We start from the raw sequence: 12,828 nt of genomic DNA, 5'->3' as shown, positions 1-12,828 counted from the left end.
CCAAAGTGACGTAGATGCATATCCCAACCAGAAGCCATGGATTACAGGCAACATCCTCACTGAGCTAAAGGCAAGGAGTGGGACTCTAACCAGGACATAAGAAATCCCACTATGTCCTCTGACAAACCATCACAGGCAAAGCGTTAACACGGGACGAAGATCGAATCCTACTACTCTGACGTTCGTCGGATGTGGCAGGACTTACAAACTATCACAGATTACAAAGGGAAACCCAGCCACGAGAAGCACAGTGACACAAGCCTATCCGACAAGCTAAACACCTTCTGTGCTTACTTCAAGGCAAGAAACACAATCATGCGTGAGAGCACCAGCTGTTCCAGATGACTGTGTAATCGCGCTCTCCATAACCAATGTGAGTAAGACATTTAAACAGGTTAACATTCACAAGGCCACAGAGCCAGACGGATTACCAGGACGTGTACTCAGAACATGCGCTGACCAGTTGGCAAGTGTCTTCACTGACATTTTTAACCTCTCCCTGACCCAGCCTGTAATACCATAAACTATCAAAATAAAGAAATTTGCACACTCCATGTGTAATCTCCCAGCAATTGAATGGGTATCTACCAATGTTTTGGCATCACTGTGCCTTCCTCAGGGTGTTAGTCAGCACCTCCACACAAACTATTATTCTGGGTGTGTGCCAGCTAATGTTTTTTTACCAGTCTAATACCTATATGTTTTAAGAAGACCACCATAGTCCATGTACCCAAGAATGCCAAGGTAACCTGACTAAATAACTAATCACCCTGTAGCACTCGCATCTGAAGCCATAAAATGCTTTGAAAGGCTGGTCATGGCTCACATCACCATCATCATCATCATCATCATCTGGTGTCAGAGGAAGGCCCTAAAAATTGCCAAAGACTCCAGCCACCCTACTCGTAGACTGTTCTCTCTGCTACCGCACTGCAAGCGGTACCGGAGCGCCAAGTCTCGGTCAAAAGGCTTCTTAACAGATTCTACCCCCAAGCCATAGGACTACAAAACAATTTATAAAATCGCCACCAGACAATTTACATTGACTCACTCCCCTCGCTTTTGTATACTGCTTCTACTCACTATTTATTAGCTATGCATTGTCACTTCACCCCCACCTACTTGTACAAATTACCTCAACTAACCTGTACCCCCACACACTGACTCGATACCGGTACCCCTTGTATATATTTTCTTAACTCTTCTTGAACTGCACTGTTGGTTAAGGGATTGTAAGTAAGCATTTCATGGTAAAGTCTACACTTGTTATTTGTCACTTGCATGTGACAAATAAAGTTCGATTTGATCAGTCTTAACTGCACATTCACTGCTGCCATCTAATGGCCAAAATCTAAATTGCACCCGGGCTGGAATAATACCTTATGACCTTTCTCTTGCATTTCAAAGATGGTACAAAAAAATACAAAGTAATGGTTGTTTTTTTCTTTGTATTACCTTTTACCAGATCTATTATGTTATATTCTCCTACATTCCTTTCACATTTCCACAAAACTTCAAAGTGTTTCCTTCAAATTGTACCAAGAAAATGCATATCCTTGCTACAGGCAGTTAGATTTGGTCATGTCATTTCAGGCGGAAATTTAAAAAAAAGGGCAGATCCTTTTTTTTAAGGACGTGTAAGTAAGCATTTCATAGTAAGGTCTACACCTATTATTCAAATATAATTTGATTTTGATCCCAGACACCCTGGACCCACAGTCATGGAGAGCACGATAATTTGCAAATAAATTCATAAAAAATCCTACAATGTGATTTTCTGGATTTTTTTTTCTCATCTTGTCTGTCATAGTTGAAGTGTACCTATGATGAAAATTACAGGCCTCTCTTATCTTTTTAAGTGGGAGAACTTGCACAATTGGTGGCTGACTAAATACTTTTTTGCCCCACTGTATCCTGTTGCCTAGTCACTTTACCCCTACCTCTATGCACAGTATATAGCTACCTCAATTACCTCATACCTCTGCACATCGACTCAGTAAATGGTACTCCCTGTATATAGCTACAATATCTTCTACTCCCTATATAACAATGTTATTTTTATGCATTATTTTTATTATTTATTCACTGTGTATTTATTCCAAGTGTCACTATTTAATTTGATACTTTTTTTAAATCTCTCAACTCTGCATTGTCAGAGAATGACCAGTAAGAAAGCACTGTTAATCTACACCGGTTGTCTACGAAGCATGTCACAAATAAAAGTGTATTTGCTTTGAAACCTGGATCCATTCATACAGACCTGGTTAAATAGCTTCTGAACTTCAGTCAGTCTTATTCCAAACAGTGGCAAGGAGACTATAAAACAATAACTTTCCCCTCAGGGAAGAGATTGGGTGCAGTGTGCGTTGGAAAACAACAACAACCGTCAGATCTCTCAAAATGACTGATGATCCGCTCCGCAATCATATTACCAACAACCAAACACACCTCTCTCTGTCCCAGGCAGCCAGCCCTCATTGAGAAAATATCACCAGAGCTACAGTGTGTATATTACTCAGGCGTGGTGGTAGAGATTACAGGAAAGCTATTCACATTAGACGCAGTGGCTCATCGCATCCGTCAACAAATTAAGCGAAGGCAGCGCAGGCAACCAGCATAATCACAGTCTGTTCCAAGGCCACTCCATCTGAGGTAACTGTGGGCTGGGCTCAGCAGACTGCTGCTTGGAGAGAATACAAATACATTGTAGCTATCCCCCCAGAACACTGCCAGGCCAGCCGCTAGCTAGCCTTTCCAGAGATTAAGCATATCTGGAAAACAGAAATGGCCGCCACTGAAAACAATGCATCATTTGTTAGCAATAAGTAAACAGTCTGACTAAAAGGCCCGGTGAGAGATACTAGGCTCAGTGTGACTGCTGTTGTGTGGAACCCCTGAGGGCCTAGTCAGTCACAAGTTGTTGCAGCCACAGAAGGAGGAGGTCAGGAACAGGGCCTTGATTGAGCCCCTCACTAGGCCCCTGCGCCAGACCCAGAGTTCCCCAAACACACACACACACAACCTCCCAAGACACACATCAGAACGTCGAATTGCATCCAATTTTATGAGAGCAGGTCCTCAGTAAACATTTGATCTCACTCTGAGGACAAGAGAGTCATTCTGCCAAACCAATATAAACAGCGGATCAAAACGAATTAGACGCAAATCATTTCTTTGTATTTATTTATTTTTTCCCTTCACCCGACCATATTCAGCTTAGTGAAGCAAAACATTCTGCAAAGTGAGGCAAAACATTGATGAGTCATCTGTGTGGACTGTAAACACAAGAATATTTTTTTTAAAGTGCCTTCGGCAAATATCTGGTCAAGTACTGTAGTTTTAATGTGACGCTCAACTGTGATGACATTTATAGAGGGTTTCGCTCTACCTCTTGGGTCCTGCTTAAATCTACCAATACCTAGTCAGATTAACCAGTGTGTCTGAGAACAGCACTCCAAGGCTAACCCTTACCCAGCTTTTACATCAGCTAAGAGTTGTGCATCCTTGCCCACTAAACATGCAGGACACCTCTCACTACGACTACTTGCAATGGCTGAAACAACAGGACGGCAACAGGCAAGACCACCTCGCATTTGTCAAAGCACCAAAGAGAGCTGGATATCCCAGGTCATTACAGCAGATATTCTTCCTGTCGGTCAGCAGAGCTCACCCTCACCTGTGTCCTGAGAGTTGAGCACCTCCAGGGCATGCATCATGGCACTGGCGAATACGTTGGCATCCTCTTTGCTGCCAAAGTTGAGTCCGTAGACCTGTCTGGCATCGCGCCACTGGTGGAAGGTCTGTGTGGCCTGGTTGTACTTGAGCCCCTTGGGAATGGCACAGTTTATTACCACCTGGAGAAGGATAGAAAGGGGGAGAGAGAGGGGATCGAGAGAGATGGGGGGAAGATCGAGAGAGAGGGATGGTTTTTGAGATGGTTTTGATAGCTAATTTCAATTCCTTAGAGGACTACTTGTGATGCTCAAAACAATTATCAAATTGCATTTGTCACGTGTTGAATACAACAGGTGAAATGAAATGCTTAATTACAAGCCCTTAACTCTATTGTTGGTTAAGAAAATATTGACTAAATAAACTAAAGCAAAAAATGTAATAAAAAGTAACAAAATAACAAGGCTATGTACACGGGGTACCAGTAGCGAGTCAATGTGGGGGGTACCGGTTAGTCAAGGTCATTTGTACATGTAGTTAGGGGTAAAGTGACTATGCATAGATAATACACAGCGAGTAGCAGCAGTGTAAAAACAAAAAGGGTCTGTGTCAATGCAAATAGTCCGGGAGGCCACTTGATTAATTATTCAGCAGTCTTATGGCTTGGGGGTAGAACCTGTTAATAAAGGAGCCTTTTGGATGTAGACTTGGTAGCAGAGAGAACAGTCTAGGACTTGGGTGACTGGAGTCTGTCAGTTTTTTGGGCCTTCCTCTGACACCGCCTAGTATATAGGTCCTGGCAGGAAGCTTGGCCCCAGTGATATACTGGGACGTACTCACTCCAGTCTGTAGCGGCGTACGGTTGGATGCCGAGGAGTTTCCATACCCTACAGTGATGCAACCGGTCAAGATGCACTCGATGGTGCAGCTGTAGAACTTTGAGGATCTGGGGAACCATGCCAAGTCTTTTCAGTCTCCTGAGGGGGGAAAGGCATTGCTGTGCCCTCTTCACAACTGTCTTGGTGTGTTTGAACCATGACAGTTTGTTGGTGATGTGAACACCATGGAACTTGAAACTCTCAACCCACTCCAATACAGCCCTGTCGATGTTACCGTGTGTGTTCGGCCCGCCTTTTCCTGTAGTCCATGATCAGCTCCTTTGTCTTGCTCACGTTGAGGGAGAGGTTGTTGTCCTGGCACCACACTGCCAGGTCTCTGACCTCCCTGTAGGCTGTCTCATCGTTGTCTGTGATCAGACCTACCATCGTTGTGTTGTCAGCGTCGTGTTTGGCCATGTAGTTGTGGGTGAACAGGGAGTAAAGGAGGGGACTAAGCACGCATCCCTGAGAGGCACCAGTGTTGAGGATCAGCGTGGCATGTAAGGGTTGCCTACCTTCACCACCTGGGGGCGGCACGTCAGGAAGTCCAGGATACAGTTGCAGGGGGAGGTGTGGGTCTAGGGTTTCCAGGATGGTGTTGATGTGAGCTATGGCCAGCCTTTCAAAGCACTTCATGGCTACTTTCATGAGTGCTACAGGGCGGTAGTCAATTAGGCAGCTTACCTTTGCTTTCTTGGCACAGGGACTATGGTGCACTTCTAGGGAGAAGGATAGGGAGAGCAAGTGAGATGGTTTGGATAGCTATTCTGAAGTACTGCGAGGAATACTTGGGTTGTGCTGTGGCAGAGATCATTGTGGGCTATACTCTGCTTTGTCTCAGGGTGGTAATTTGGTGGTTGCAGATATCCCTCTAGTGGTGTGGTTGCTGTGCTTTGGCAAAGTGGGTGGGGTTATATCCTATCTGGTCCGGGGGTATCGTCGGATAGGGCCACAGTGTCTCCCAACCCCTCCGTTCTCAGCCTCCAGTACTTATGCTGCAGTAGTTTGTGTGTCGGGGGGCAGGGTCAGTCTGTTATATCTGGAGTATTTCTCATGTCTTAGCCAGTGTGTTTGTTCTCTCTCTCCCTGAGCCCTAGGACCATGCCTCAGGACTACCTGGCATGATGACTCCTTGCTATCCCCAGTCCACCTGGCTATGCTGCTGCTCCAGTTTCAACTGTTCTGCCTGCGGCTATGGAACTCCTGACCTGTTCACCGGACGTGCTACCTGTCCCAGACCTGCTGTTTTCAACTCTCTAGAAACAGCAGGAGCGGTAGAGATACTCTCAATGATCGGCTATGAAAAGCCAACTGACATTTACTCCTGAGGTGCTGACCTGTTGCACCCTTGACTACCACTGATTATTATTATTTGACCCTGCTGGTCATCTATGAACATTTGAACATCTTGGCCATGTTCTGTTATAATCTCCACCCGGCACAGCCAGAAGAGGACTGGCCACCCCTCATAGCCTGGTTCTGGTTCTGACCCTGCTGGTCCTAGGTTTTGGCCTTTCTAGGGAGTTTTTCCTAGCCACCATGCTTCTACACTTGCATTGCATGCTGTTTGTGGTTTTAGGCTGGGTTTCTGTACAACACTTTGTGACATCAGCTGATGTAAGAAGGACTTTATAAATACATGTGTTGCTCAAAACAAGTGTATCGTGATTACAGGTAAGGAAATTAGAGTTCATAAGAGTCATACATTACAGCTAATACAACCTATGGTAGTAGACTGACTGACTATGTTCCCTCAGAGCTGTGTGAATGCGCACAGCTCCCCTCAGACTGCCGTGCAGAAGAATAATGAGCCCGCTACAGTTTCCCCCCATTAGTTAACACTCAACGTTTCGCTCTACTGCCGGAATTGTGTTCGAATCAACACAATATTAGCCACTTTCAGTATAATATATCGAAACGAACTAGGCAAAATTTAGTATGCAAAACTAACTGTGCAAGAGATTTTCTTGTAGGCAGAGGGCATTGGAGTAGGATTCTATTGCATTGACAGACTCAGGCCCGTACTCTACACAGACCGGAGCGCCATAACCAAACAGAGCTGAAGTAGGCCTATATGGAAATAGCCATATCACTTTGAACTGGACTGCGTTTAGTCTATAGTATGAACGGTCGGGAGTAAATGTGCTTGTTTTGAGATCAAAGTGAGAGCTGCATGTAGCCACGTGAGCACATTTGTTCATAATCTTTGGTAGTGAGTTATTAGCCCAGTTAACTAATTTCTAGTCAACAATGGGAGAGCGGTTTCTTCCAATGAGAGCAGAAAATGTGTGTATTTCTAGCCATCTTTGAACAGGGAGTCAGGTAAAGAGATGTTTATGTCTTAAAGGGAAAGTGTTGTATTTTGAGACGGTCTTGAATAAGCTAAGTAGCCAATAGGCAGAGAATGGGAATAATTAATTTTATTTTGTAAAGTGGTTTCTTGCCTCAAATATTTTCAGTCACCTTGTCTGAAGGACAAGTGGAAAAACAGCTTCATGTCAAGCCCTGCATGTTTTTTTGGCTGCTACACATTGGCTGCTACTGTAGGCTGAATGATAGAACAGCTATTTCCATGTTAAAATGTTATGGGATGTGTTTTCTCCATTGTTTTTGATGGTAGGCCACTTTGGTAGTCCTACATTATAGTTAAATAGCCACAGTAGCCTACTTGGCCACTGTTAAAACTAACTTAAAGGGGGGTACCTAGTCAGTTGAACAAACTGAATGCCTTCAACTGAAATGTGTCTTCCGCATTTAACCCAACCCCTCTGAATCAGAGGTGCGCGGGCTGCATTAATCGACTTCCATGTCTCGGGCGCCTGGGGAACAGTGGGTTAACTGCCTTGCTCAAGGGCAGAACAACAGATTTTTACCTTGTCAGCTCGGGGATTCAATCCAGCAACCTTTCGGTTACTGGCCCAATGCTCTAACCACTAGGCTACCTGCGAAGCGGGTACAGCCTCAATGTTCACAGTAAACGTGCGACGGAAGTTACACAACATTCAAGTTCGCGCTCAGCAGACCGGAAATTTGTTCGGTGCCAACATTTTGGGGAGGGAACATCGACTATCACCACACTTACTACAGTAAAGTATAAGGGACCTTGAATGATAAATGTGGTTATTTAACAGCTTTGGCATAGGACTAAGGAGCAACCCTGTGTCTATAGTCTTCAGGTCAGAGAAACATTAGCACACCTTTCATAAACAAATGGAGGGTATCGAATGAGCTGCGTTCAGCTCACAAGCAATCATTCACAGCATGAGGTGGTTCTTCACTTCTAGAATGCTAAGGTTAGCGAAAAGCCGTAGGGAAAAAAAATAGCTAGAATATCTGCACCAAGTTCATTTAAAAAATCTATAATTGAATTAGAACATTCCTTTGGCTCTTGAAAGTGAAGATGTGAAAGTTTCTCACTTTTTTTCCCTCTAGGCAGCCAGGCCAGAGATTTATATAATCTGTTCTATAATTTATTGTTGATGAGCTCACTGAGGCACACAGAAGAGCAGAGAAAACTAAACGGGTGTCGGTTCGACTCCAGCCAGAGAAACACAGCACACAAATGGTTAAACTAGCTGTACTGTATCCTGGCCGAGAATCACTCTGGACCCCTATTAGACTTTAAACGAGTCAGGCTCGGAGAGGCATTCAAGGCCTAGCTATAGATTTCACTGCTGTTGTCACCAATTGAAAGAGTCATTGCAAAGGGAAAAGTAGCCTATAGATGCTGCAATTGAAGGATAAACTGAATGTGCTGGTTCTTGGTCATGTTTTTGTTGGGTTCATATTGCATTCTTCAAATAGAAAGGTTCTCTGAGGGGCCAACGCCACAACCAGACAGATAGGCTTTCTCTTAACGATTCCCTCCACTAAACAGATTCAGACAGGTAGCAGTCAGTCGGATAATAATAAGAGCTATTAAATCGACGCATTTTGCATTTATCCTGTCTCAAAGTTGAGATAAAAGTCAATAATCACATCAATACTAATCACACAGTGCGTGTACTTTTGAACTTCTCTGCTCATTATGAGAAACCAGAAATCCATCAAAGAACCTAATTAATACGCTACAGGATTATGTAGATTCAAGTCTGTCGGTGTATGAAGTCTGACCGAGTTATGATGCAATATAGAAACATGTCCCTCTATTACCAACTTACTGACTTACTAAAGCAGAGTATGAACAGAACATTTGTGACGACATAAATCCTATTGCAGGTCGATTTTCCATGTCATGTAGTTTAGAGTGAACTCTTGGGTTTGGGTTATACTTAGGGGCCAGGATGATACCAATGATACTCGTTAGTATTGTGGCAAGGAAACAAAACTTCGAGGAAAACAGACCTAATGTTGGAAACAAACTCACACAGACTTGCATGTATATATTTTCCAAGCTACAGCATGCAATGTTTTACATACAGCAGGTTTCTAAAGGACAAAATAGTTCATTTTTACCAACAGAAAAATACTACAATACTGGTATCTGGCGCACAATTGGCTCAGCGTCATCCGGGTTACGGTTTGGCCGTGGTAGGCCGTCATTGTAAATAAGAATTTGTTCTCAACTGACTAGTTAAATAAAAGGTTCAATAAACAATTTTTTTTTTTTTTTTTAATCGCCCCGGGTCTAGTCATCCTTAGATGGTACATAACGACCAAGTGCTTATGAAAGTCTTACAAATGCTTCACGAATATCTTATCTAGTCCTTGTGCTACTACAATGTAACCAGTTAGCTGCGACAGACGCAGAACGCAGACACAGAACACTGTCAACATGGGCTTACACTGTGTCTAATTATCATGTGAACCCAGTTCTAAGAAGACTCTAGTTCCTCCTACATGTGAAAGATAAATCCTCAGGTTCAGATGGAGATGTGAATGGAGCCTGGCTGGTGTGGGTGGTGTGTAAGCAGTATCTACGAGTCGTGTGTGCACGTTATGTGTCTACAGTGATGGTGTCTATGTGAGAAGGGATATTTTTTTTCTTCCATTGTGTTGACATGAACAGCAGCAGGATTAAAATGACAGGCCCACAGGACAGGAGATGTCAGGGAGAAGACCGAGAGGGTTCTGGGATTGCTGATAGAGCACATGGTGACCGGCACCGCTTCCACCGAAACCTGTGTGTTGGATGGATTGGTCACACCTCGTCATACACAGCATCACTGGGTAAACAGCCTCCCATGACGCTGTTCACACACACAGTCACACACGCGCAGTGTCTTCACACACACTCCTGGGGTCTGTCTGCTGTGCCCATCCATCACAAGACATGGCTGGGCCTTGAGGTATGGATTCTGCATCGCTCAGCAGCTGTGGAGACAACAGCAAGACCTCGATACACTGGAGACTGTACTATGAAAACCTTCGTCATCACAGGCAAGAGACTACTGGATCAGTATTTAGAAACTGAAGTGTGTTTTTAGTATACGCAATATACATCAACTGTAAGGACAAAAGTGACTGACAGAAGCTCTTTATTGCATTGGTAAAATGAAACAAGATCATAGAGGCTTTTCCACTGCGTTAAATACCTCTGCTCAACAGCAAGTAGCCTAGTAGGCAGGAGGACCGGGGTCAGGCACTCCAGAAACAAGACCTTCACAAGGTGAATGGGGGGAAGGAACTAGGTCAGGGCTTATTGCTTCAGGGGGAACAAAAAGAACAGTGGTTTTTCATAAAGTCTTTAACGAAGAAAAAAAATCCAATAGTGAAATAGTAGGATTGCACTCAAATCGGTCATTGTCACCCCCTGCATCAGGGCTGGCTTTGGTATCGTCTTTAACTGGCCTCCGTGGAATCAGTTCTCTGAGGGGAGCGAGGCACTGCGCTGAGAGTCCAAACTTCCTGGATTTACTCAACCTTATTATGGCAGGAAACTCTGTGAATCAGGAAGCCACTGTGGTCTATGTGCTTATGTCTGACCCCCCCCCAATACCACACCTCTGTCTGAATCACTGGCTGCATGATACTTACCAGAAACATGTCACAGAGAGAATAAAAGCCTGTCAACTGAGTGCAGTAAGTTTAACTATTAAGCTTCTGGGAGAGTTGACCAATCCAATAGAGGGATACTAGACTTAGAACTAAAATACACTTTTAGAGTTTGTAACCAGCCAACTGACATGATAATGATATGCATACTTTAGCTGGAACTGCAGTGCCTCCTTTCTCCAATCGTCTGACCAGTCCTCCACTCCTCCATCCCGCTCTCCCCCCATGGGCCTCTCCTGAGGCCGCTACAGTATGTATGTAACAGGATCTACCACCGCAGCAAAAGGCCCTGTCCTCTCCTCTGTGCCTCTGGATCAGAGACGGCCAACTTTGATGAGGGTGGGGGCCACAGAAAAATCTGAACTCATGAGGGGCACAGTGGCTCACAGGTTTGTGATCAAACATCCATTCCATTTTTGTGGCCCCCCTCTTGATCATTTTTTGTACGTTTTGGAGTTAATTTCATGCAATTATACTATCTTTGCTATGGGGTGGAGAGGAAAATGAGCTGTTTAACAGCTTATTTCCTACAATTTTACACATTTTACTATACGACAGAGAGAAATGTTTGCATTTGTTTATAGGATGTGTGTGTGAGTGACGGTGACTAACAAAAATAAAAAATGGGGCCCCCCAGCCGGTAATTCGATCATGAAAGTAATTTAGCAATATATTATTTTTTTGTGTGCAGACTTGCTAATTGACTGACATAAGAAAAAACTGCTGACGCAGTAACAAAAAATTTGAAGTTGCACCTTGTGTATTCTACTATTCTCGCAATAGTAAATTGAGAACGACTCCGTTACTAAAAAATACACACTGAACAAAAATAAACGCAACATGGTGGTCCCATGTTTCATGAGCTGAAATAAAAGATCCCAGACATTTTCCATAGGCACAAAAAGCTTATTTCTCTCAAATTTTGTGCACAAATTTGTTTACATCCCTGTAAGTCAGCATTTCTCCATTGCCAAGATATTCTATACACCTGACAGGCGTTGCATATCAAGAAGCTGATTAAACAGCATGATCATTACACAGGTGCACCTTCTGTTGTGAACAAGAAAAGGCCACTAAAATGTGCCATTTTGTCACACAACACAACGCCACAGATGAGGTTGAGGGAGCATACAATTGGCATGTTGACTTCAGGAATGTCTACCAGAGCTGTTGCCAGAGAACTGAATGTTCCCTTCTCTACCATAAGCTGCCTCAAACGTCATTTTAGAGAATTTGGCAGTACGTCCAACCGGCCTCACAACCACATACCATGTGTATGGCATCGCGTGGGAGAGCGGTTTACTGATGTCAACGTTGTGAACGGAGTGCTCCATGGTGGCTGTGGGGTTATGGTATGGGCAGGCATAAGCTGCGGACAATGAACACAATTGCATTTTATCGATGGCAATTTTAATGCAGAGAGACACCGTGAAGGGATCCTGAGGCCCCTCATGTTTCAGAATAATAATGTAGCAAGGATCTGTACACAATTCATGGAAGCTGAACATTTCCAAGTTATTTCATGGCCTGCATAGTCACCAGATATATCACCAATTGAGCATGTTTGGGATGCTCTGGATCTACGTGTATGACAACGTGTTCCAGTTCTCGCCAATATCTAGCAACTTCGCACAGCCATCAAAGAGAAGTAGGTCAACATTCCACAGGCCACAATCAACAGCCTGATTAATTCTATGCGAAGGAGATGTGTCGCGCTGCATGAGGCAAATGGTGGTCACACCAGATACTGACTGGTTCTGATCCACGCACCTTTTTTTTATTTTTTAAAAGGTACCAGTGACCAACAGATACATATATCTGTATTCGCAGTCATGTGAAATCCATAGATTAGGGCCTCAAATTTATTTAAATTGATTACATGTTGCGTCAGTTGCCCATCCCTGGATGTACACAACGCCTCAGTGGACTACACTAGTACTGCACTCAGCCCTCTACACAAACACTCTTCCTGCATGCCAATGAGGCCCTGGGATCCTATATCAACAAAGGAACAGCACTAGATGGTGTGAAAGTATATCCACTGACGAACACCATTACAGTGAAATCAACTAAATCACAACAGTCTGATGCACTGAGGGAGTTGCTCCCAGACAGGTAGAGGAAACTCTTTTAGGACAAATGCTGGATCAAGTCAGACCAAGCGAACCATCTGTTCAGTCCCAAACATGGCAGGATAATAAACCTCAGTTCAAAAACTAAAAACGATTCACTCTTAAAGCTGAAAACAGTCAGAGTCCATCATGGCTTCCTTCAAGTCTATTTC

The 12,828-nt window shown here is 43.9% G+C and overlaps 1 protein-coding gene across 1 annotated transcript in view; it reads right to left on the bottom strand.

Annotated features, from left to right (window-relative positions):
• The window catches only part of LOC112250361 (protein enabled homolog), a 139,903-nt gene that overhangs the window by 63,798 nt on the left and 63,277 nt on the right, over positions 1-12,828 (bottom strand). Inside the window, 1 exon segment of the mRNA XM_042321741.1 lies at positions 3,677-3,854. Within this exon segment, the coding sequence (XP_042177675.1) occupies positions 3,677-3,854 (178 nt within the window).

Source organism: Oncorhynchus tshawytscha, linkage group LG05 (genome assembly GCF_018296145.1).
Source record: "Oncorhynchus tshawytscha isolate Ot180627B linkage group LG05, Otsh_v2.0, whole genome shotgun sequence".
Classification (NCBI taxonomy): domain Eukaryota; kingdom Metazoa; phylum Chordata; class Actinopteri; order Salmoniformes; family Salmonidae; genus Oncorhynchus; species Oncorhynchus tshawytscha.
This window is presented reverse-complemented; position numbering and strand designations above follow the sequence as displayed.